Source organism: Rhinolophus sinicus, chromosome 1 (genome assembly GCF_057876585.1).
Source record: "Rhinolophus sinicus isolate RSI-liver-muscle chromosome 1, RSI-T2T, whole genome shotgun sequence".
In the NCBI taxonomy this organism is placed as follows: Eukaryota; Metazoa; Chordata; class Mammalia; order Chiroptera; family Rhinolophidae; genus Rhinolophus; species Rhinolophus sinicus.
In genome coordinates, this window is record NC_142501.1 from 142,074,786 (window position 1) to 142,100,750 (window position 25,965).

The window sequence follows — 25,965 nt, forward strand, 5'->3', positions numbered from 1 at the left end:
GAAAGAGAAATTGAAAACGTAATACTTCATAATTGTATTTCTTAAAATTGTTGATACAACTTTTTATATTAATATAGTTTTTGAAGTTGACATTTAAGCAATTGTTTTTACATTTATCTAACAGTATTATAATCACGCTACAGTTTTTGTTGCAATACATTTTTTGTTTGTCTTCAGTGCCAGGACCCTCCGCTGATAATGGCATCAGTATCACCATGATCTTGATGGCCTGGATGGTTATTGCTGTGATCTTGTTTCTACTGCGACCTCCTAATCTAAGAGGATCCAACCTAACTGGAAAGCCAACGAGTCCTCATAGTGTAAGTGCTGTGGATTGGAAACCCATTACAGGGGGCGATGACTGTGGCCTGGGAAGGGGGATGAGTTTGTCTTGACTGAAATATCTGAAATTAGGAAAAGGAAGATTTCATTCATGGAATAAGTTCTTCCTATGTCTTCCTAGCAAATCTTGCAAGCTCAAATGGCTTCGTCTTCATGAAGTTACATAGAGAGAGCAGCACAGTAGCCAAAAAATAATTTTAAAATGATTTCCAATCTTTACTCATGAGAAACATAAAAAGTCCAGTTCATGATAATCTACAACAATATTTCTCAAATCTCAGTCCTATACTCCCCAGTGCTATCCAACTCAAAGTTGATCCCTTGCTTCTCATGCTTCCAGCTCCCTAAATTTTCATACTAGCTACAGGCCAAATGTTCCCCACCCCTACTTCATTTTCTTCCTCTGTCCTAGCTATTAAATATAGTAGAGTCACTGCGCCTATAAGGCTATATCCTGTTTTCCTCGTTTTCCCATCCTGTTTCTCTCAAACTCATTTTTCCAATTCTGCATCACAGTACATCAACTGAGCTGGCAAAAGCAGAGGTAGGAATCATTCATGTTGATAAATCTTGATAGTCATGATTACAACCATTTTTAGAATCTTCTAAATGAAAAAAACATGATAAAGTGACCCAACAGGGAGTTTTTGGTACTATTTTTGATGGAAACTCCATTAAAGGATTCCTTTTAATCATTTTCAGAATCAGTGTTTATACATATATTTTTTATTTGATTTCGATATTATCTCTTTAGAAATATTTCCATTATGGGTTCACTTGTTGAACACCAAATTATCTCATTAACTACCTTTTTCAGCCTTCACCATGTGGAATTCCCAAAATAACTGCTTCTTTTCCCTAATCTTGTGTTGTTAATATAGGGAAGAAGTTCAGTTAGACTTATTTTTTACACAAGAGAAAGCTAATGTGTAATGTTAATTGGTCAGTGCTTTGGTTTCTTTAGGATTAGAACATGTACATATGTAACATAGTGACTGATTTAATTAAGAAAGAAGGCATCATTAACACTATATAAAAAGCCTGGAATTTATTTTTGTTTCTTCTTGGAGAGGGGGTTATCCATAAAACATCCTGTATAATCTTGATAAAGTGTGTTCTCCTTAGCCTTTTTTCTTATTCTCTATGTACATTTTTATTTCATATCAAAGAGGAACTTCCTCAGTGTTTGGAGCTAAAGAAATTCAACTTAATAAGCTGACTTAGAAGCCATTAAAAGTAACAGAAATGCAAAATTACAGTACCCTGAATCTTAGTTCATTGTAGGAATTCTAGGAATAGTAGTCCTACTGCTCTAAGAATAAGCAAGAAAACATATCAGCTAATTCCAAATAGAAAAATTGATCACCCTCAACTAGGGCCTCATGTTAGCATGTCAGAGTAAACAAATGGAATCTTCCTGAAGAGCCCTACAAGTGCTGAGCTTTCCTTTGTAGTTCAGGGCTTTCTATTGCAAGTCACAAAAATTAACTCAACCTAGTTTAAATATATGATTTATTGGTTTGCATATCAGAATATCCAGAGGTACGGTCAGTGTTTAGAAGGTTTAACAGTGTCATCAAAGACCTAGTTTCATTCCGAGGTGGGCTCCCTTTGTGGTCATTACATGGCTGCCAATAGTGACTGGAGCCAGTGGGTCTTCACTGATATTCTGTAGAGAAACAGTCTCTAGCTTCACTTTGATTGTGCTGTACTCAGTCAATCAGCATAGCAAGAGGGATGAAACTACCTTTATTGGTTTAAATATCACCTCTGGAGTTGTCAGGGGAGCAGTTTCACCCCAAACGTATCACTGTTACACATTTTCCATTTTTCTGTACCACAGGGAAGAATGAGACAAATGTTGGGGAATCACAGTGCTAATCTAGTGTTCCCTTGTGCAAAAACATGAAAAGTCCAAATAAGGTTATGATCTGGGATGGGAAGGTGGGGGCACTGCTGCTCAGTTCTTACTGTATGTGTTAGATTGGGTGCACTGGGATTTAAGCAGTCGGTTCCATAATTTCTCTCTCTCTAACACCAGGGACAGGATCCACCAGCCCCACCTGTGGACTAACTGGGATATGGGAAGTGAAAATAGTTAACACCTTGCACGACCAAATGAACGAAGATGACCAGAGTACTCTTAACCCCGTTAGAACTGTTCTTCCTTTTGCATCTGCAATATGGGATGGTATTGTTTTCATGAGCTTCTAGAAATTTCACTTGCAAGCTTATTTTTGCTTCCTGTGTTATCACCATTCCTATTTACAGTATATTTGAGTAAATGATTCTATTAAAAAAAGTTACATGGGCCTTTTGGTTATCCTAAACTTACACATTCCACTCATTCTGTTTGTAACCATGATCATAATTTCTGTGATGATTTTTGGCTTGATTGAAGGAAATTTGAGATCTCTGCATTTAAATATTTTAAATAGTTTTGATTGGTTTTAAAATTGCATTTTTCATAGGTATTTATAAACTTACTTGGGGTTGTCTGAGATTGTATGAAATAAAATTAGAACCACACTGTATTTACATTTACCTTGGTAGTTTATTTGTGGGTGGCAGTTTTCTCTAGTTCTTGGGACTGTGGCAGCCTTTGGAATATTTTACAAGTTACAGCTGAAATCTGTATCATCCACTAAAACTGGCTTATGTGACTAGAAAAGGAGGAGGAAAAAAATGAAATAATTGTCTACTAAGTTTTTTATTCTGATAAAAATGTCTAATATTAAGAAAACTTTAAACATGATTTAAATATGGTGGATGATTTACAGTCCATTATATGACATTTGAAGCCACTGTACACTAGCCTTGCAAGGCTCATGAAAGGAGGAAAATAGTTTATTTTTTTCTGCCTTTGCCAGGTATAATCTATACAGTAATAATTTAATCTATAATTTATTTTAAAAATGGGTGGCTCTCACAAAGCTTTTCTGTTCTAACACTTCCCTCTTAAACTCTCTTACAGCTGTATTGAGGTCCTGTTTGGATACTGACATTTGAATGCTATTTACTTACTTGCTCTATTTTTTTCTTTGAAGAAAAAAATTTGAATCTTTTGTTATCCTTCAGACTTAAAAAAAATATTTAATGAATTCCTGCTTTACTCCAAGGGAAAAGGAGTAAACCCCTTATCTCATTCTTGTATGGTAATGTGATAGATTGGGTCGGGGAGGAGCAATATAGGTAAAATTTTGAAATGTATAAAAAGTAAATGGTTCCATTGTTGGGTCAGTTTGAAAGAAAATGAATATAAATGGCGTTTTTTAAAAGTCTGCATGACCTATGTGATTATGGAATTTTTTCCTAGCAAGTGATTGCAGATGATTTATGAGGGCTAGAAGATATTTTGCTATCAGTGTAAGGATTTTTTTCCCCTAGACTGTCTAGCTTTTTACTGTATCAAACTGAGAAATTACTTGTATGAATTGAATAAATTTCTCTATATCATTGTATTGTTTAATAGAGTCTCTAATACAATTGTGTGATGCTCTTAGGGTATTTTCTTCCCTTTATTATGATTACATTCTGGGCCATAAACATTGTAAGGGCTTCATCTCATTATATAATCCAGTATTGACTGCTTGCATTCCTCCTGTGCATCTTGGCTTTGTGCTCAACTTCTTGAACTAACATAATCTACTCTTAATTACTTGTGCTAATCGAGGGGTATCGTAACACAGGTAAGTCAAATCCTGGATAAACACACACTAGAGTTAAGGTTTTTCTTCTTGCTGTGGCCTACTGGAAGCCTTCCCAGCTGTACAGCTGTTAAAGTATTTAAAACCCAGAGGGCACAAATGGTATAAGGTGGAGCTAAATGCCTAGAAGCATTCCTTTTTCTGCCCTTGCCCCCTGAACTTGGAAGGCTTGCATATTTGTTCTCTAAGCTGCTCGAAAGCCAGTCTCTAGCAGAAATATGGATGTATTCACTATATCAATGGCTCACAAATAATCGAGAATTGGCTTTGGTAGAAGATGTGGCCATGGCTTGGAAACAATGTCGAGTGTTAGCTCGAGACCCAGAAATCTAGATTCTTTTTCCTGGTTCTTCATTTCTGTCACACACACTTTATGGACATTACATCTAGAAATTAACCTTTTCCTATATTGACCGTCTGTCTAACCAGTAACAAAAGTTTTTAGGGGAGCATTTAGTCTTGGGTTTCTTGCTTATAAAATTTCTCTGTTGTCCTGAAATAGACAGTGTACTACTGCATATAAAGTATTCCTATTAACCTAACTATAATTTATTTTATTTTTAACTCTTAAAGCTTCTACATATAATGTTAACATCCTTTATTAAACAATTTTTTATTGAGCACATTCATATTCATTACTTGGCTTGTAAACGTTCACCTGAGCTATGACCAATCATTTTAAAATAATCTGGAAAAAGACGAATCATCACATTTTAATCACTTTACGCTCTTACACATTCCACCAATGCCATTAAGAGTTTACTTTGTCTTAATCATTTAATGTTCTTTTATGCAAAATAACTTGTTTTTTTGCTTTCCATATGGAAAAAGTTAACATTGGAACTGTGTGTAGTAAAAGATTTTATTATGTATCTATCCAAGCACTATCCCATGGTCAGCATGTCATATTTTAAACAACTTGCAGAGATTTTCTGAAGTAACTATTAAGTTCAGCTATTCCATGGTTACTTTTGTGTTTTTGTGGTATGTGATATGATAGTGTTTATGGAATTACCAAATTCTTACATTTTTAAAGGAACCTTGGAAATTATCATTCTGAATGAAAGTCTGTCACTTTAAATGAATATGTGCTAAAATTTGACCAGCTCAGCTTAAGACACAAAACAGCAACTTGAAGAAAAAATGAGAGTTCTCAGTTAATGGGTTAAATTTTTGTTGTTGCAGTAGGTTTTGTCTTAACATTGTAATATCTCTAAATGAAAAACCATACATATTTGTTACCATGTCTGATGATTACTTTGTGAAAAGCAAAAGTGGTCACGTAATATACTAAATGTTAATTGTTTTTAAATGTTTAAACCATGCCAAACAAATCATGTCTGTGCCACCCAGGGTTTATTGTAATCTTTTACTGAGTACTTGGATTGGGATAAAGGGCTTGTACTATGCACTTTTTATTAATGAATAAATAGAAAACATTAGTAACATTCATTGTTTTCTGTTTGGTTTTTATGGGAAGAGAAAAAACAGTATCTTGCCTAGTAAAATGTTAACATCCGTTATTAAACAGTTTTTTTGAAAAACTTTTTACCCCCAACTAAAGACTTTCCTAAAAGAGAACTTGAAGTTATAAGAAAAATATTTATGTAATAGCAGTATGGGGCCAGTATTCAGAAGTAGGAATTCTAAAAATCTCTAGTAAAGTACCGCAGTTATTCTTTCATTTTTTTGTTTTATATAGGGAAATTTTTAAAAAAATTTTATTGGTGAATATTGGGGAACAGTGTGTTTCTCCAGGGCCCATCAGCTCCAAGTCGTTGTTCTTCAATCTAGTTGTGGACGGCGCAGCTCAGCTCCAAGTCCAGTTGCCGTTTTCAATCTTAGTTGCAGGGGGCGCAGCCCACCATCCCATCCAGGAATTGAACCGGCAACCTTGTAGAGAGCTCACGCTCTAACCAACTGAGCCATCCCCTCTGGAAGCTCAGTGGCAGCTCATTGTTTTCAATATACTTGTGGAGGGCACAGCTCACTGGCCCATGTGGGAATCGAACCAACAAGCCTGTTGTTCAGGCCTCGCGCTGTAACCAACTGAGCCATCGGCCGCCCCTCATTATTATTTTTTATTTCTTCCTAGAATACAGGGTCAATAGACATTTGCTTTGAAGGAATAAAATTCAACTGAGTTAATTATTTGAGCAGACATATTACCCATAAAGAGCTAGACATATAACTGTACTTAAACATACAAAAGTGAAAATTTGCTTTTGTTCTGTTACCTGGAATGGATCCAGATACTGAAAAATCATTAAAACTGTGTACATGTGAAAAATGGTAAAATTGCTCTGGCATGATTATGATATCAGTGCCTGTGTAATACTTCAGTGTTGTTTAAAATAGCAAAATTCATGAAATACATAATTGCCTGGAGTTAGTTAACAATTTCAATCTAAAGTTTGTCATATATATGTAAGTGGACAGCTGAATCCCCATTAAAACTAAGTTTTCATTTAATGATTCTGAATACTAGTATTCCTCCCAGAAAATGGAATTCTAATAAAATAAATTTTTCGCTTCCTGCCATTTCATCTGGTCATTTTTTTCAGTTCAGAATCTCAATGTATAGAGTTGGTGCCCCCATTTAGTGAGAAGAGTGGCACTGTTTTACATTTTGCAAATCTCTTTAATGGCTGGCTTAATAGAAGAAAGTTGGGTTATCATTTTTACTTCTGCATTCAATGTTGCACTATCTTCCCTGATGCAATTATACATACAAGGTGTGACAATTAAGTTCGTGAACCCATCCTAGAAAAAGTGCTACATACATCATTGCTGAATATCACTATGGTCACCTTCGAAGTACACCCCTTGGGAAGCTATGCACCAACGCCAGTGCCTAGTCCACCCTTCAAAGCAATTTTGGAACTCTTTTTCTGGAATGGCCATCAGAGCTGTTGTCATATTACCCTTGATGTCCTGAATGTCATCAAAATGTCTTCTTTTCAATATTTCCTTTATCTTTGGGTAAAGAAAGAAGTCACTGGGGGGCAGATCAGGTGAGTGCGGAGGGTGTTCTAATACAGTTATTTGTTTACTGGCTAAAAACTCCCTCACAGACAGTCCCGTGTGAGCTGGTGCATTGTCGTGATGCAAGAGCCATAAATTGTTGGCGAAAAGTTCAAGTCGTTTTCGTCTTTTTCATGCAGCCTTCTCAGCACCTCCAAATAGTAAACTTGGTTTATTGTCCAGTTGGTACAAATTCAAAATAAATAATCCAATATCAAAAAAGGTTAGCAACATCGTTTCAAAAAGTTCCCAAACTTAATTGTCACACCTCATATGTTTTCAATTACTACAAGACTAATGGTATTTTGAGCAGCCAATGCCTTGACTAGGGAACACAAGTTATATGGCCCTTCGGCAGCCCACTTAATTCAGAGCATCAGTTTCCTCCTTTATCACATGTACTACTACTTCATAACAAGCTGAAGTGAGGATCAAATGAAATGTTTGTAAAAATGCTTTGTAAAACCCAAAATAAATATTATGTAAAGGCCTTCACCATCCCAACACACACACACACACACACACACACACACACACACACACACAAACACTTCGAAACCTTAAGTTGTATGGACACTGAATTTAAGACACTTCCATTGAATTTCCATTGGAAGGAATGCACCCTAATAGGAATGGACACCTTTAGGTCAGTGTCTGGCATATGAAAAACGTTGAAGATTAAAATATTGCAGTTTCTAATCAAAATTTTAAAACATTGAAAGGTAAACAGTAAAGCAAATTTTGAATAGATGAATAAATCCATTCCAAGAAAGGCTAAACAGCAAACTATTAGACCTAGTAGTTTTCAACTTTGGCTATACATACCACTCACCTGGAGAGCTTTAAAAACCACTGATGCTTTGGCCCCACAGCTCAGTGATTCTGGTATGGGGTTAGTTGGTATGGAGTTTGGCCAATGGATCTATAGGTGATTTCCAATAGCTAAGGGTGATAACCAGTGACCATAAAGAATGCTAAACCTTGAGTTTAGTTCTACAGATTAAAGACAAACATAAAGAAAAAATACTTTCACACTGTATATAGGTAGGAAATTGTTTTTTGTTTTTTTTTTAAAGTCCAAGGAAACAAAAACAGTACTATCATAAGGAATACAGGTAGGATACTACTTTACAAGGAACTGGATAAAAATTATGTTAATAGGGTAAACATTCCTCATACAAATAGACTGTTCTGAAAAATAAATTCTGTAGTAAGGTCATTTGTTTTTAGTTCCTGTCCTCAAGAAGGTTATATTCTATTTACAGGGACAAATACAAAAGCTAACAAATGAGGTAAGACTGTTTCAGGGACTGCTAACTGCTACAGAGAAATTAAAACATGATGAGAGAGCCTCCTGAAGAGATTTGAGTTGGTACCTGCATGAGGCAGCTCTGCAAACATCCAGGCAGTTTTCCAAGAGAAAAAAAGTGCAAAGGCCCTGAGATTGAAAGAGATTTGGCATTTTCAAAGGACCAGAATAAGGGTAAATGACCTGTACAAGATCAGAAATAAGGTCAAAATCTTGTAGGATCGTGGAATCCAAAGTAAGGATTTTAGATTTTATTAAGAGTATAAAAGCCACTGGGGTAGGAGGTGGGAGACATATGATCTGATTATGATTTTTAAATCATTTTCAATAACAGTTGACATTCGATATTTTATAGTACTTTCAGGAGTATGACATAGTGGTTAGACTTTTATATAATTTCCATACATCTCTGGCACGTTTTGATCTTCTGTCTCTTCACTGGAGCTTGAGGAGTGTGAGTGAGTCTGTGCATGCGCCCTTTGAGAGGATATCTGGGTTTCCAGAAGCCCTCTGTCTCACCAGGACTGGACGGAATATCGCTGAGTTTCACAGCCAGCTGTTGTGCTGATTCCCCTTCCCGGCACTTGAGCTCTGGGCTGGGAAGCCGGGTGTGGGGCTGAGACCCCTCGCTTCTCAAGGGGGATCTCTGCAGCCAAGATATCCCTCCTCATTCTCAACCGCCACATATGGATGGAGGGCCAGCCCATTTCATGTCTCCTACTCATCTCCACGTGGCTTCTTTATATCCCGAGTTACAGGACTTCTGTTCAGCTAGACTTCAGATGGTTCTCCAGGTTGGCTGTTCTATTATTTAGTTGTAACTTTGATGTGGTCATGGGAGGAAGAGAGAGCAGTGTTTACCTACTCCACCATCTTGACTAGAACCCTCTAAAAATTAGGACTATCTTCATAGATGCTTTTCACTTAAAAGGAGCACTTTACATCTTCTCTCTGGCATATCCGAATTGTCAGCATCACTACTCTTGCACTTTGGGCCATTATCAAATAAAATAGGGGTTACTTGAATGCAAGCACTGTCATACCGACAGTCAATCTGATAACCCCAACAGCTACCAAGTGACTAACCTGATTTATGACTTTATAATCTTACTCTGGCTGCTGTGTAGATGAAATGTGTATCAAGAAGGGAGGCAGGAAGCTAGTAAGCCACTGGAGTCCATATAAGAGATGCTAGTAGCTTTGACTAAGCTTGTGACAGTGTGAATTGTAAGAGATAAGATTTGGGATTTATTTTTGAAGTAAAGCCAATAGGCCATATTGATGGCCTGGCAACAAATGAGAGGGAAGGCAGAAAGCAAGAATGACGTCTAGTTTTGGGGCCTGAACAACAGGGTGGTTGGTAATATAATTTGAGATGGGAAAGTTTTATGGTAAGGGAAATGAAGGTGCAGAAGAAACAGATTAGGAGCTAATATTAGTTAAGATACAGGTTAACTTGCTGGAATAGACTGTAGTGGCTTAATCCAGATAGATTTCAGTTCTCTTTCATGTTATAGTTCAAGAATATAACCGGTTTAGGGTTTGAAACTCTTGCTTCAGGTATTGCTCCACTGACCCCTCAGACAGTGTCTCAAACTGCTGGTGTGTGGTCCACCCAATGTTCTTGTCTGCATGTTCAAATCTAGTTCCCCACAACAGCCATTGAATCAGTGTTCCAGCCCGAGGGGAGGAGGGAAAGCAAATATTGGAGGGCCTGTCTCTTCATTTAAGGGTTTATCCTGGAAGTTGAACATATCCCTTCCATTCACACCCTTGGCCGGAACTTAGCCATATGAGCATACCCAAAGGACGTTAGACAATGTAGTCTTCATTCTGAGAAATATCTTACTAGCTGAAATTTGGGAATTTTATTACTAAACAGAATTAGGGGTCAGCTGCAGTCACGGCCAGAGAGGAAAAATGATACTTGTATTGGCTATGATGATTTTGAGGTGCCTATTAGACCTCCAACTGGAGCTCTTGAGTAGGTGGTTGAATAGATATGTATGGAACTAAAATTTCATCATAAAAGTAGATATAAATTTAAAGCCAACAGAATATAGATAGTATTTGAATCTTTGGGACTGTCACTTAAAGAGACAGTAAAGACAAAGAAATCCCAGGACCGGGACCTGGAGTACTGCAATATTGAGAGCTCGTGTTCAGAGAGGGGAACCAACAGAGTAGACTGAGAAGGAGCATCCAGTGAAAGAAGAAAAACCCTGTGACCGCTCAGTGGTGTCAAATTCTACTGATAAATCAAACCATTGGGATAGAGAATTGAACATTTTGGGGAAAAGGATTCAATGGTTGAACTTGACAAGATATTTTGGTGTAATAATGAGGAAGAAAACCCAACTGGAGTAGTTAAGGAAAAGAATTGGGAGTAAAAAGGAGAGTCAAAGTATAAGCAACTCTTTAGAGGAGTTTTACAATGAATGGGAGCAGAGAAGTGGGGCGGTAACTTGAGTGGAATAGGGTCTGGAGCGAGAGGGAGAGGTTTTTATTGTTATTTTATGTAAGATAAGATGTAAGATAAGAGTGTATACAGAACTGTATGGGGATACCCACAGATCCCCCTCCACTTCCCCACAGTGATGCCCACCCTCTGTTGGCATAAGCAGCACTCTCAGGTTTGAGAGGAAGACCACTGACATCGGCATGTTTTTGCCAAGGCTCCCTCAAGCCCACCTTTTTACTATTTCTCTATATTCATGGCTTTGTTGTAATTGGCCTTAGAGACTATTACGATAGATCTTGTCGTGTCCTATACCGATTTCGTCAGCATCCACTAGAAATCCAAGCCCTCAGGTCATCACTCAACCATCCCCTTAAACTGATTCAATCTCACTCACACCCTTACTCATATCCCGAACCTCAAGGGCCATCATCAGCAAAAATTTCAACCTTTTCTCTGAAGCTGGCATCTCCTTAATGGCACTGATCCTCCCGTTGCCCTCTTAAATGGGAGCTGTTTTCTTTTCCAGACTATATAACCAAAGAATGTCTATGTAGAGTGAGCTGCTTCCCAGTTTCTCATTCTGGCTGCCAGGCTATCCCTCCTATCCCTCTCTCCTCCCTAAAACTCTCCATCTCTGAAAGCTCATGCTGATGGAGTATTCCACATGATACCCTGTCTGTTGCAGTCATCTAGAGACCTCTGGATCAGTTCTCATTCCTTGAAGATTTTAGTGCTGGACTTTCTGCTTGACTTTCCAGCACTCTTCCTGTCATGATTTTGGTGATATCTATATCCAAGTAGACAATCCTTCCAATATTCAATCCCCTAATCTCTCCTCCAATGATCTTGTTTTCCATACAACTGCAGCCATCCACTCCCACTGGCATATTCTAGATGAGTAATTGCTACCTTTACTGCTTGTATATTCCTAAAAGAATTTTTAAAAACTCCATACTGTCTTGCATGGTTTCTTAAGAACTGAAATGCAAAGCAATCTTAATGCTCTCCCGTAAAAAGGTTCATGTGTCCCTCCCACTTCAAAAGCTCAGCTAACCATACTGTTGGTGTCATTTAATTCTTTTTTCTCTATTTGGTGAAAATAAACAGGGAAACAGAAGGGGGTTTAAGCCTTGACTTGTACCTTTTCACTTAACTTGGCTCCATCTGTAAGCAAATGAAGTGGAACCTCTACCCCAGATTCAAAACTACCTCCATTTATTTTAATACAAGGTAAAGCCACTAGTGACAGCAAAATCACAACGCAGAAACTACAAGAGATTTTGCAAAACTTGCAGACAAAATTGGATCGGTCCAAAGCACTAAGATAACTCATCTGCTGTCCAGTGTGTCAGAATCAGTATGATTCAACAGCATGGAAAATATAAGATTTGATAAAACTAAGTTGAAGTACTTTTAAGTCTTGTAAATTTTATCTAACATCTCTTGAAAGGTTTAGTATTCCTGCATAATACTCAAGTTGCTTTTAAAATAATCAAGGCCATAATTTATATGGCATCTTCTGTTTGGAATACAGAACATCCAAACATAGGCCAAACTGTCCTGTTTCTGTCTCTCAACTTCAGCCTTAACAAAAATAAGTATAAAATGAGGAAAGACAGATTTGAAGTGTCTTGATTAATCACTGAAGGGGACTTCCCCCAAACCAGAATTCAGTTTATGTCTTTGATACTCAGGATAATTTTATCCCTGGGTAATGGATCATAGTAAGGTTTTGCTTGGGTGAAAGGTAAGCCTTTCTTTTCTAAAATGGACTGTTCTCAGGCAGATCACTTGGGAAGGGGACCTGTGGAAGCTGAGGAGCTAGAAATTGACTCCCTTAAATATATCTGTGCAAGGAAGGCAAAACTAACCTTTATTGTGAGAAGCCTGGATAGTATAGTCACACTTGGAGGGTGTGTGTGTGTGTGTGGCAGGGAAGGGAGGGTGTGTATAATTATTACTAAAGTCCTAATGCTTTTATTCGCTGATCATCTCTTGAATCTGTTTATTTCTCTGAATCTCCATGGCTACTATCCTCGATATGCTAATTCTTTTTTTTTTTTTTTTAAGATTTTATTGGGGAAGGAGAACAGGACTTTATTGGGGAACAGCGTATATTTTCAGGCCTTTTTTCCAAGTCAAGTTGTTCTTTCAATCTTAGTTGTGGAGGGTGCTGTTCAGCTTCAAGTTGTCCTTTCAGTCTTAGTTGTGGAGGGCGCAGTTCAGCTCCAGGTCCAGTTACCGTTTCTAGTTGCAGGGGGCGCTGCCCACCATCCCTTGAGGGAGTTGAACCGGCAACCCTGTGGTTGAGAGGACGTACTCCAACCAACTGAGCCATCCGGGAGTTCAGCGGCAGCTCAGCTCAAGGTGCCATGTTCAATTTTTAGTTGCAGGGGGCGCTGTCCACTATCCCTTGCGGGGACTTGAGGAATTGAACTGGCAACCTTGTGGTTGAGAGCCCACTGGCCCATGTGGGAATCCAACCAGCAGCCTTCGGAGTTAGGAGCATGGAGCTCTAACCGCCTGAGCCACCGGGCTGGCCCTCGATATGCTAATTCTTGATAACGGTAATTAGTTCTGAATTGCTCTCTCCATATTCACTCGTTTTATTCCTCTAACTGCCCTCTTTATTTCCCCTAGTTAGTGTTTGTATTTCCTTTAGGAACACAATTATCATAACCTGAAGAAGCATCTTTGACCTGCTATGTTAAATACTCCTATTGTATACTCTCATAAAACTATGTATCTCCCCTTACTAAAGTTATAATTTTACATTTATCTGTGCGATTGTTTCCCCAGAGACAGTAAAATTTATGAAGGCAGGCAATGTATTTTTCTTTACTCACAATTACATTCCTAGTGACCAGCACAATCCTATCACGTAATAAATACTTAGAGGAAATACAGAATGAATGAATGAATGAATGAATGGTTTTTAAATTGTAAGAGGAACTTGTTTATAAATTGAAATACTACATGAAAATTGATATATAAAGCAGGTAACAGTAAAACCGCTGTGATTTCGAGAAGGGAAATACATGCAGGAGACCCAGAGCCCTGCCTCTTTTAACCTCCCGCTCATTCTCTTTCCTCAGAGGCTGACTCACCACCAGAGAAACTTAGTTTCATGACACATAATTTGAAAATAATTGGCCTACATCGAGAAGTTCTCAAACTTTTTGTTCTCAGGACTCCTTTACACATTTAAAATTTGAAGACCCCCAAAAGTTTTTTTCTTGTTGATTATATCTATTGGTTACCCTATTAGAAATGAAAACTGATAAATTATGAATACACTAATTCTTTAAAAGTGATTAATAAATCCACTACATGTTAACATAAGTAGTATATTTTAATGAAAATTACTATATTTCCAAATAAAAAATTAGTAAGAACATTGGTATTGCTTTACATTTTTGTAAATCTATTATAAATCTATAAATCTGCATTCAATCTGTAACGTCACACGTCAAAGAGCCTTTCAAAAATTCCACCGTAAACCTGTGACACAGAGTGAATAAAGGAAGTAATATTAGTTTTATCATGAAAATGTTTTGAACTCCTGGATCCGATGAAAGGATATCAAAGACTGTCAGCACATTTTGAGAATTGTTGTAGATTCAAAAGTCCATTGTTTTGAACATTATGATTATTATCAAAATATTAACAAAGAATGTGAAGTGATAATAGGTAGCAAAATGTTGAATTGAAAAAAGGGAAAAATAATATAATAGTGGTTTTTATTAGAAAGCCAATTGTAATAGGTAACTTAAATTTGTGTATTAATATATGCCAAGTTAAAAAAGATAGCTCTATCATAGTATTAACCACATGCATTGCAATTACTTGTTCGTTTCTCCCTCCTGCTAGCCTGCGAGTTTGGAAGAAGGAATTGGGTTTTCATTCATTTTGCATCTTTGTTCTCTAGGATAATGTCTAACACACTAAATATTTGATGGATGAATTTAAGTGCACAGAATGTACAACCGTTACATATCCTATCACACTTTCTATAATTCACAGAAAACTGTATTTAACCAACATTCAACAGCTTTTTAAACGTCGTCATGATCCTATCGAGAAAACCATTATCTATGTGGTATTTTAATGTGTCTTTATAAACTCCTAATCGCTTTCCTCATGACGCATTTAAAGATGATGTTTGACTTCAAGTACGTATTATGTCACATGATGTAATTCTTGATTTAATGAGGGAAACCAAGTCATGACTTTTTCTTATTTTTGGTTTAAGATGACCTTTGCGTGGGGAAAGAGGAACGGAACTGCCCTCCACATTAAAAGTGGATAGGGAGCTCCGTATGTTAATTTTACCCTTCCTCATGTACAACACTTACATGTTGCATATTCTAAACATCGTGCACGGACACCCCACATCCCGAATTTGGCAGGAAAATATCTCTGGAGGGCGTGGGGGTCCCGGTTCTCCTCCCAGGGATGTCCCGCTTCTCCTCCCAGGGATCACGGCGGGGGCAGTAACCGGTCCAGTCATGACTGGTCTGAGCATCATCGAGACATGAGGTACCTCCTTCCCAGAAGCGGCGGGTCACAAGGGCTCTGACGAAACCTTAGGCCGCGGGCCCGGAGGGTGCGGCGGACCCAGGGGCCTGGAGGGCGTGGGACGGGAGTGAGCCGCAGGCCGGGTCTGACCCGCAGGGTCTATTGGGACAAAACAAAAGCAGGCTGCTGGGGAGACCGGAAAGAGGGCCGGACCTTCCGGTCCACTTGGGCCGCAGCCTGCACAGTACACCCGCAGCCCCCGAGTATGGCTGACCTGGCGCGCACGCGGCACGACCTTAGCGCCGATCGTCCGTCAAGACCGGTACACCGGGAGGGAAGCGAGGCCAGACAAGACCGCGCCTCTGACAGCCGCAGGTGTGAGGCGCCTGAGATCCAGCCCCGCGGCGAAAACGGACTCGTTACGCTCGCAGCTCCGCCCAGCGCCCTTCACGGCAGGGGCGGGGCCGCTGATCTGGCCAGAGCGGATTCGCTCAGGCTCGGCCAGGGGCGGGGCCAGCCCCATCCAGGACTAGCCGCGCCCCCGCCTCCCCGCCCCTGGACCCTGGAGGAAATAGGGGCGGGTCCTGGGCCTAGTGGGGCGGGAGGAGGAGTGTGGTTGCGATACAGGGCAGAATCCGGGAGGGTCTGGCTACGGGGGAATGAAGCCTCCGCCTTCTCGGGCAGAAGTCTTTAAATACGGGCCCGGGCCCGGGACTCGGGGTGCGGTGAGAGGAGATCTGGCGGAGCGGCGGCAGTGCGGCCCAGAGGGAGGAGCTGTCGGAGCCGTTGGGATAGGAGCGGAAGCCGCACTTGGTGCTTGGAAGTGGGTAAGTACCTACCTTTCCCGGGCTGGCCCCGCCGCCGCGTGGGGATGCTCTGGCATCCCGGCGGCTTGTGGAGGGAGCGGAGCCGGGATGTGCGCGCTGCCCCGGGTCGCTCCCTGCCTTCGGTCCCGGGCTTCCAGTCTCACGAACCCCGTCTCCTCTTTTGGGTTCTGGGCGGGAATCGCCTTTTGGATCTGCTGCCTTGGGGATGGGATAGGTTAGGCTTTTTATTCAAGACTCGCGAGCCTTCCAGCCGCATCTTTCTTCTTTTTCCCACTTTCTGACTTGAAATAAATGAGAATTTTTTCCGGCGTCTGAGAAAGCCGACGGTCCATCGAAGGAAGTGGTCCTCTGATTAGGGACCCCATGTTAGTCTCAGAGTATTGCCTTTTGTTTGTGCAAAGTCTGCTCACCTGGGGTCTATTGCTTTCCTCACGGCACTGGCCGCCTTTCTTAAGAAACTAAAGAGAAAACGAAGCCAGAAAGCCCTTTTGAGGGCGAAATCCTGAGACATTCAATCGGGACGTCTGTATAGGCTGTCCTGGAATCCATTGTTGGCCGCCACACCATATAATTGCTTTATTTCATGTCAGTGAAGTCCTTTCGTACGTGCTTCAGAAGATCATATTTGTGTGAGACCTTGAAAAATTATACCCCTTATATTATATATTGAGTAGGGTTTAGTACTCTGGTATATAGAAGAGAGGGATTCACTGGTAGGGAGCTTTTCACGGATATACAGAGGAGTAGCTGTCCATTGACTGCCCTCAAAGACACAGTGAGTCTTTGAGTTTCTTCAAGTCCCCTAAGAAATGGAAAATAGTGGTCTGGTCTGTTTCTTCAGGGGCGTTCTGGAAATGAAAGATCTTACTGTCTGTTCTGAAATGTGCTTGGTTGTACCCAAGCATCTAGTTCAAGGTAGGTGGTAGACAACCCTGATTGAAAGGATCTGATTTCTCCCTTTGCTGTACTTCTTTCTCGAAATAAAATTTATAACTACTAAGCATATTCCATCCTCCCTCTTGCTATTTCTACAGCTTTATATGATAACCCTTTACATATAACATTAATATTCTCCCTGATTAAGTATCTTTCTTGGGTCAAGCATCTGATAGTATTTAATTTTTGGAAATGATTAATATGTGTGGAGTTGATATATCTAGCTATAACATCCATTGCTTTAGCTGCTGGGCAATTATGCACAGTAAACTGATGAAGGGTGGGATAGAGGGATTATATTCAGTTTAGATTGTAGTAAGACCTCCCCTATTTGTTAGCCATGTCTTCTAGCTTGAACTATTGATCTGAATTTATAAAATTTTAAATGAACAGTAGTTGTGGAATGGCCTGGTGTGTTGTGGCTTTTCCAAAATACAGAGGTAAAAACTCATTTCAAACTGACTTATAAAATAAGCAAACATTCCCATTTCCCAGACAGCACAGTAGAGAGGGTCAGAAGGTCCATAAAAATAGGAATTGAAAATAGAATCAGAAGACATCTGTGTAAGGGAAAGTATATCACTAACATTGTATCGCTCTCCATTTTAAAGCTCATTGAAAATTCCAAGTAATAATTTATTTGGATTTGCATAGATTGTACATCTAGCTTCTTCTGTATTTTTCCCATTGTCATCTACAAGCCATAGTTCTTATGAAACAGCAATACAGGGATACCCAGAAACACATGCATTCTATAATACAGGTCCACCCGCAATCAATAGTTTACCCCAACTGCTGGATGTAAGGCAAGCTGAATACAGCCTGGCAATCAATGTGGATAAGAAGTAACTCTGGGAAGACATGGCTGAAGTTCTACCTAAAGAAGAGAAGATGATAGGATTCTGGACAATCTCTGTAAAAATACTATGATCAGCCATCTGAACTAAAGATACTCAAATAACAGTCTTATCTCAAAAAGGTAGGCCCTTGTGGAGAGTTATTCATTCAATTAATATTTATTGAACACCTACTGTTCTAGGTGTTGAGGTGAACAGCAGATAGGAACTGTTAGCCTGGGAGCACCTTATTCAAATATGAACTTCTTGAACCTGAGTTGCCTCATGTAGACATTCAATCCATGTTTATTATAAGTATGTTAGCAGAACCTGTTCTGCTTGTGATTGTGAGCATAAGCTGCCCTAATAACCTTTTTTTTTTTTAAAGACATTTATTCAGCGTCATGATCAGACTATTACATTTAGCAATCAATAGCATGGGTGCAAAAAAAAAAAAATCTACATTAAAACCCTTTGTTGGAATGCTTTACACTTTCCACAGAACAGAAACTAAAATAACCTGTTACACAGTTAGTCACAAATACAGTCCTCGAGTTTTTTGCCCATACACATGAGTATTGTCTAAAACATGTCTTCTTTGTAGCAGCTAGGCCCTGCCACCACTGTGCTTGGCAGAGTTCACAAATCTGTTGTAACCTGTAGCTTCCCTGTCACTTCTCTGGCTCTCCTCTGCTGCTAAGCTTTGTTTCCTGGCAGTAATTAAAACCTTCTGGGCCAGCCCGGTGGCTCAGGCGGTTAGAACTCCGTGTTCCTAACTCCGAATGCTGCTGGTTCGATTCCCACATGGGCCAGTGGGCTCTCAACCACAAGGTTGCCAGTTCAATTCCTCGAGTCCCGCAAGGGATGGTGGGCTCTGCCCCCTGCAACTAAGATTGAACACGGCACCTTGAGCTGAGCTGCCTCCAGGATGGCTCAGTTGTTGGTTGGAGCGCGGGCTCTCAACCACAAGGTTGCCAGTTCAATTCCTCGAGTCCCGCAATGGATGGTGGGCAGCGCCCCCTGCAACTAAAATTGAACATGGCACTTTGAGCTGAGCTGCCGCTGAGCTCCTGGATGATTCGGTTGGAGTACGTCCTCTCAACTACAAGGTTGCCGGTTCGACCCTTGTGGGGATGGTGGGCTGTGCCCCCTGCAACTAGCAACGGCAACTGGACCTGGAGCTGAGCTGCGCCCTCCACAACTAAGACTGAAAGAACAACAACTTGAAGCTGAACAGCACCCTCCACAACTAAGATTGAAAGGACAACAACTTGACTTGGAGAAAAATCCTGAAAGTCCACACTGTTCCCCAATAAAGTCCTGTTCCTCTTCCCCAATAAAAGACAAACAAACAAACAAAACAAATAAACAAAAAAAAACCTTCTGCCACTGCCATAGCTACTGCTGTTGCTGGAACCACCATAGCCACCTTGGTTTCGTGGTTTGGCAAAGTATTGACCTCCACCACCATAGGGGCCAGAGCTTCTGCCTCCAAAGTTCCCTCCTTTCATGGGTCGAAATTTGAAGATTGATTGTTGTAATTGCCAAAATCGTTGTAGCTTCCACCACCTCCAAAATTGCTTCCATCATTACCAAGTCCATTATAGCCTTCCCCACTGCCACCGTATCCTCCTCCACCACAACTGCCTCCAAAGCCACCTTGACCACTGAAGTTTCCTCCACGACCAAAGTTGTCATTCCCACCAAAGCCACCTCCTCGACCACCACCGAAGTTTCCAGAACCACTTCAACCTCTTTGACTGGATGAAGCACTAGCCATCACTTGCTTAGATAGGGCTTTCCTTACTTCACAGTTGTGGCCATTCACAGTGTGGTATTTCTGAATGACAGTCTTGTCTACAGAGTCATGGTCATCAAAGGTTACAAAAGCAAAGCCTCTCTTCTTGCCACTGCCTCGGTCAGTCATGATTTCAATCACTTCAATTTTCCCATACTGTTCAACATAATCTCTTAGGTGATGTCCTTCAGTGTCTTCTTTAATACCACCAACAAAAATCTTTTTCACAGTTAAGTGGGCACCAGGTCTTTGAGAATCTTCTCTTGAGACAGCCCTCTTTGGTTCCACAACTCTTCCATCCACCTTGTGTGGCCTTGCATTCATGGCTGCATCCACCTCCTCCACAGTGGCATAGGTGACAAACCCAAAGCCTCTGGAGCGCTTGGTGTTTGGGTCTCATCACCACACAGTCTGTGAATGTTCCCCATTGCTCAAAATGGCTCCTCAGACTCTCATCGGTTGTTTCAAAGCTCAAACCTCCGATGAAGAGCTTCCGCAGCTGTTCAGGCTCTTTGGGAGACTCTGAGTTAGACATGACGACCGCGGGAGGGGTGACTTCAACGATGCTTACTCGGCGGCGTCCACTGACAGAAAAGCCCTAATAACCTCTTGGCTATGGGATTAAGTGATAACCCCAAAAGATCCTCTGCTCCAAAAATACTTTGAGATGCCATGTTTTTGGTACTTTAGATACACTGGTTTTAATTAGGAGGGAGGTTGGCTACCTGTCCAGTAAGGGTGTTGGTGTTACAGTGTGTCGCGTCCAGCGCAACACGGGCAGTGAGAGAACGAGAAGGGGTGGTGAAGGGATAAGAAAACAGAAATCAAGAAAGTTTTGATCAGGGGCTCCGGGTCTCACAGCCTCAAAGGACTGAGAGTCCCAAATCGGGCCACCTTGTGACTTTTATTGATGCACGTACAAGGAAGTAGCATTGTTTTTTCTACGGGCTGTGAGTCTCATACACCAAACCAGAAAACTGGTTCAAACCAATCACCCTTGCCTGTCAAAAGTCCCATGATGTAGAAATAATTACTGTTTGTACCTCCCCAGGGGACAAAACCTTTATGTTGAAAACTTACTGAGATGGAGAACTGATGTTATCACATCTAGAATCACTTCCCAAGCAGGTTGTGGGAAGGAATACAGGCACAGAGGCAGAAGCTCTTCTTAGACAGGGGAAGGTGGGGGTCTATGCCCACCTCTGTCAACCCCATGAATTCTCCTGGTGGTCCCCACACGACTGTGCCTGTCATAGGTCGTTCCTTTCTTGAGGAATCTTACCCGTCATTGGCTAGCCAGCCATCCTTTGGGGCCAAACAAGGAGATGGCATAAAGGTGAAGCAGTGTCCCTGAAAGGAATAGTCTCACGGACTCTTCTTTCTTTTTAGGGGTAGGCACGAGGGGACAGATAGGCAGGCAGCTGTGTGACAACAACAGTGTGTGATATTCTTCAGGTCCATCATAGTTCAGGACGTAATCTTCAGCCTTGCATATCTGGAAAGTAGATCAGTAGATTCCCCCCCCCCCCCCATGGACCCAGAATTAGTGAGGCTTTAGATGTTAACTTATGATGATTAAGCGCATAAGAGATTGGTGAATACACTGGAATGAATGGAACTTAGCTATTACAGTAGGGAAATTTTTTATTCCAGTGCCTGGAATACTTGTGTCTCAAATCCAGGCCATCCCTGTTTAGTATTATCTTTCTTGGGAATCTGAATGCATAAAGCAGCGTGGAATCAGAACAAAGAATCTTTGGGGAATATGCCTTCCAAGCATTGGGAAAGGCTATTCTTACCTCACCTCTCTGAAACCAGAATACTTCTGACTTAGGGTCTGTGCCACTCTTCTCTAGACAATGCTGAAATAAACACTGTCATTCTTGTGCTTAACTCTTTCCAGGTTGATCATTCCCTTTGCTAGCCCCTTTTTTCCCCTTCAGTGGAGTTTGTTAGGTTTTTAGCTTGCTTTAACTTAGGTTACTTTCAGCTATGTGTCGTTAACTGTTAAATTATAGCCTCATGGATTGTTATGGTCATGCTTTCCTGAAAGGACATTCAAGACCCACTTGCAATTCATTTCCACTCTAGGAGACAATTATTGCTGCTCATTTCTTCTCAATACCCACTTTTATTGTTCAGATAGGCCGATCTCATTTCTGTGTATAAGTTCTTATTTATTCCCTTCTTCTCATCTGGAATGCCCTTCCCCACTTACCTTTCTTTCTCCATCCTACTCATTCTTTAGGCCAAGCTTAGATTCTACATTTGCCTTGATGTAGATGCCTTATTCTTTTGATTTTCTTTTTTCCTTCTGGACTTCTAACACTCACTTTGTCATTTAATTGATTATACTGCCTTTTATAATTTAACCATGTTACTTAGGTGCGACTAACTCCTTTTCATCTTTTAAGTTAGCTTAAAAGTCCCCTTCTCAGAGAGTCCTTTAACTACCCTATCTAAAGTAGTCCTTTCCGCACAGGTAGCCTTTCCCACTCATTCTCCTGCAAGTTTATTTCCTCTATGTGGAATTTATCACAGCTGCCATTATTTTGCTTGTGTGCTCTTCTACTAGACTAGAACTACGTAAAGTAGGAACTGCATATGCCATGTTCACTATTGTATCCACAGTATATAGATCAGTAGTGACTGTTACGTAGTAAGGTATTTAATGTTTTTTGATTGAATTATTCTCTAACTAAATTGTAAATACTTGAGTGTCAGGACCTATATCTCTCTCTGGCCAAATTCTCTACCATGCCCACACAGTAGACCCTTAAATTGGGAATATTAATCTTTCATGAAGGTGAAGAAGAAGGAATAGGTCTGCAGCAAGTTGAAGCAATTTTTTTGAAACCAGATGCTAAGGCTTTTCTATTGTGGAGGTGGGAACAGCAGCAGTAAATGCTGGAGACAGACATATCTCTGGTAAGCCTTTTCCAGGCTCAGCTGTCCTTCCCACAGGTGGGAGCTTTTCAGGAAAACATTCCCCTGAGCTTTAGCCACTTACTAGCAATCAGTCCCAATGCAGTCTTTTCCTCCCACGTAGTTTCTCTTTCTCCTGGTGGATAGGGCACTTGAAGCCTGGAGAGAGGTAAAGGGCAGAAGTGAAAAGGAGAAGAAAGGTGAAGAAATGAAACATGAATGGTTGCCAAAAGTAAATTTTGTGTTTTTGCGGAGGTGAATCTTGGAATCCTAAACGTTTAATAGAATATCATATTTTTATGGCTTTACAAGTGATAGTAGGGAACTCTTAACCCACTGATTTAGACTATTAAGGAGAGAATCTTCCAGATTTAGCATGGTTTTACTATTGCCTGATAAGTACTGTATTTTGCCATGTGTAATGTGTACTCTTTTGCCCAAATCTGTGAGGGAAAAATAAGGATGTGCATTATACATGGGTAGTACTAATTCCGTATCTATATAAATGTTTTTCATTCTTTTATTTATGCGTATGAGTTAAAAGTGTAACTCTAGGAATCAATAACGATATCCATATGCAAAATAATATGCTAGAATATTATAATCGGTTTTGCTGAACTTACTACGAACTTGCAACAATGAAGAATTCTTGGCCTTCTATGATGCCTAAATCTTGTAAATTTGTTACCGGTACATAAAATTTCTTGTACCTTGTATTTGCTCTTGTGTTCTGTAATTATTTGTCATATATTATAAAATTTCTTGTACCCATAATATGTTGAAAAACTAAATGCTAAAATTCCTTTATAATACAAAAACCAAGTACCTAAATGTAAACAAATAAAAATTTGAATTAAAAAATTAAAACCAAAGATTTTTTCCCCTGAAAGTTTGGGCCAAAAATGTGGGTGCACATTATACACGGCAAAATACAGTAAATCCAAACAATGGAATACAGTGTAACTATTAAGAAAAAAAGAAACATGAGAGGAGAGGAAATGGACAGGTCTTCAGAATGCACTAAGTGAAAAAAAGCCAAATGTTGATAGTGTATATGTAGTCTACCTTTTGAATTTAGAAAGAAGAGTTATTAGAATATACATCTATTTACTTGTACTGTATTAAAAACACTGAAAGAATATGCAAGAAACTAATAAAGAGGTTGTTGGGTGGAAGCAAAGTAGGGGATAGAGGCTTCTTAGTGTATATACCTTGTTATACAGGTTTAATTTTTGAACCATATGAATATATTATCTATTCAAAACAAAAAAATCAATGAAAATTTTTTCTTTATGTGTATTGTTAAGTATAGTCGTAGACTATACTTTCTTAGAATCATTAGATTCCAAATTCTGCTCAGAAAATTCTGTTTCTTTTTATAGTTTTAAAAAAGTCATTAGCGATCAGACTCTACAAGTTGATATCTGCTAATCATGACCACTACATATCAATTTATATGCCAGATTAATTGTTTTCTTAATGCAGACTAGTATACTTATATCAGCTCATTCTCTTCCAATAAGGAAATCTACTCAGAGAACCAATGAAGATTAGAACATAGTTTGAGTAATACAGATTCAGACCAAAGGGATTTGGATCATCTTAATTATGTGCTTTGTGTATCTTTTTTCATAATGGGATATACTTGCCAGGCATTGTAATTAGATCAGCCTTCTAGAGTGTTTTCTCTGATCCATGCAGGAGTATACTAACAAATTGTTAAACTTTCTGACTACCATTTTCCTTTTCTTTGGAATCCATGAATTAGAAGATGTCTGAGGATTTGGCCAGGACTAAAATTCTAAGAACTTGGTCAGTTTGACAATTTGTATACTCATAATGAATAAACTCAATATTTTTATATATAAATCAGCCCTGTGTAATTTTGATTATTGTGAATCAATTTACCTAATGGCTTTTGAAAACCTATCAAAATCTGTGTTACAGCTTTGGTAACTACTTTCCTTTAACCTTCTCATGGTTTCTGATTAAATTTGAAATTGAGTTTAAGGTCATTGTCAAATAGGTAAAAATAAACTGAAGTCTAACTGGGTAGGGAATATAATCTCAGAGTCCAATTTTGGACTATGGAACTAATCTTAATATCTGTTGTGTTAGTCTAAACCTGCCTCAAGGCTGACCTTTGTATACCAGCATTTATTTTAGCAAGAATTACACTAGTATGTTTACCTTTGAACTTTCCCTCAGCAATCAAGTTGCCCTAGTGTAGTAGAGGCCGAGGTAACGTTTTATTCTGCTTCTTGATTTTCTTAAATATTGGGTCATTATAATCTTTGTGGCTCTTCTCCAGTAATATCAGTTCCTGTAATTTTTTCCGTATGTTTCATGCTAGTGCAGTCGAGAACTGGCTAGGTTATTCAATTGGAATGTTATTTTTTATCACTATTCTCATAATTCTTAATGAGTGTGAAAGTAGGTAATCTTTCCAAGTATCTGTCACATTGACAGTTTTTATAAAGTATGATGAATGTGCAATGTGATGTCTTTAAATTTTCTGTGCTCAATACTAAAACAGTCTTACTGTTTCCCTTCTAGTACAATGATGTTTGAAATTAAGAAGATCTGTTGCATTGGTGCGGGTTATGTCGGAGGACCCACGTGTAGTGTCATAGCTCAGATGTGCCCTGAAGTCAGGGTAACGGTTGTTGATGTCAATGAATCAAGAATCAATGCGTGGAACTCTCCTACACTCCCTATTTATGAGGTAAATCATGTTAAACAACTCTTTATTTCTTATGCTCTTTGTCTTCTCACGGTTTTTGTTAAAAAATTTCCTGTTGATATAAAAGTTTATGACTGCAACTGGTCAGAAATTAAATGAAAACATTTAGATACACAATGTTAAGGACATTGTTATTACAGTTATGTCAAGTATGACCAGGGAAAATGACTGGAAAAAAGTATATTGGAATATTAATAATGGTTGTATTAATGCAGTGAGATTGTGGGTAAGTTTTTCTCTTCTCTACTCTCTAATTTTGTCTGTTATTATGGTTATCATATTAAAATAGTAAAATTTAAAAGTGGCATTCTGTAAAAATAAAATAAAACTGGATGTTTATAATATGAATTCATGTAAGTCTTATGTTTTTAGATTATTAAATTTATATCAGGTAAATCTTGGGTGGATAAATGGTGTCTTTCATATTTAGTGTTTAGTATCACAAATTAGTTCAATTGGAATTTAGAAATTTATGTGAATTTAGAGAATTTACAGTTTTATGGTTAAGAAAATATGTTTTAACCATTTTATTAAGCTGG

At 39.4% G+C, this 25,965-nt stretch overlaps 2 protein-coding genes, 1 long non-coding RNA gene and 1 pseudogene across 7 annotated transcripts in view; 2 read left to right on the forward strand and 2 right to left on the reverse strand.

Annotated features, from left to right (window-relative positions):
- The window catches only part of SMIM14 (small integral membrane protein 14), a 58,572-nt gene extending 53,075 nt beyond the window's left edge, over nt 1-5,497 (forward strand). For both annotated transcript variants that reach the window (XM_019751960.3, XM_019751959.3), the window contains exons 4-5: nt 178-320; nt 2,384-5,497. In XM_019751960.3, the coding sequence (XP_019607519.1) occupies nt 178-320; nt 2,384-2,416 (176 nt within the window). In that variant the 3' untranslated portion in view covers nt 2,417-5,497. The remainder of the gene's footprint in view (nt 1-177; nt 321-2,383) is intronic.
- An 8,168-nt stretch (nt 5,498-13,665) lies between these two features.
- On the reverse strand, nt 13,666-15,793 carry LOC141569973 (uncharacterized). Of its 2 annotated transcripts, XR_012493726.2 has the most exons (3): nt 15,636-15,793; nt 15,199-15,520; nt 13,666-14,344 (listed from the first exon to the last, which is right to left on the reverse strand). It is a non-coding gene; the product is annotated as an uncharacterized LOC141569973 (long non-coding RNA). The 2 variants fall into 2 exon arrangements; XR_016018536.1 differs by having other exon boundaries at nt 13,666-15,520; nt 15,636-15,792.
- Nucleotides 15,794-15,800: 7 nt separating this feature from the next.
- Nucleotides 15,801-25,965, forward strand: part of UGDH (UDP-glucose 6-dehydrogenase) — a 30,293-nt gene continuing 20,128 nt past the window's right edge. Inside the window, exons 1-2 of one of the 2 annotated variants that reach the window (XM_088790096.1) lie at nt 15,801-16,184; nt 25,240-25,408. In XM_088790096.1, coding sequence (XP_088646222.1) covers nt 16,021-16,184; nt 25,240-25,408 — 333 coding nt within the window. In that variant the 5' untranslated portion in view covers nt 15,801-16,020. Of the gene's footprint in view, nt 16,189-25,239; nt 25,409-25,965 lie in introns of both variants that reach the window. The other variant, XM_074324572.2, reaches the window with a different exon arrangement.
- LOC109438009 (heterogeneous nuclear ribonucleoprotein A1-like) lies at nt 18,222-20,370 on the reverse strand (annotated as a pseudogene). The gene is made up of 2 exons (XR_016018527.1): nt 19,341-20,370; nt 18,222-18,687 (listed from the first exon to the last, which is right to left on the reverse strand). The product of XR_016018527.1 is annotated as a heterogeneous nuclear ribonucleoprotein A1-like (transcript).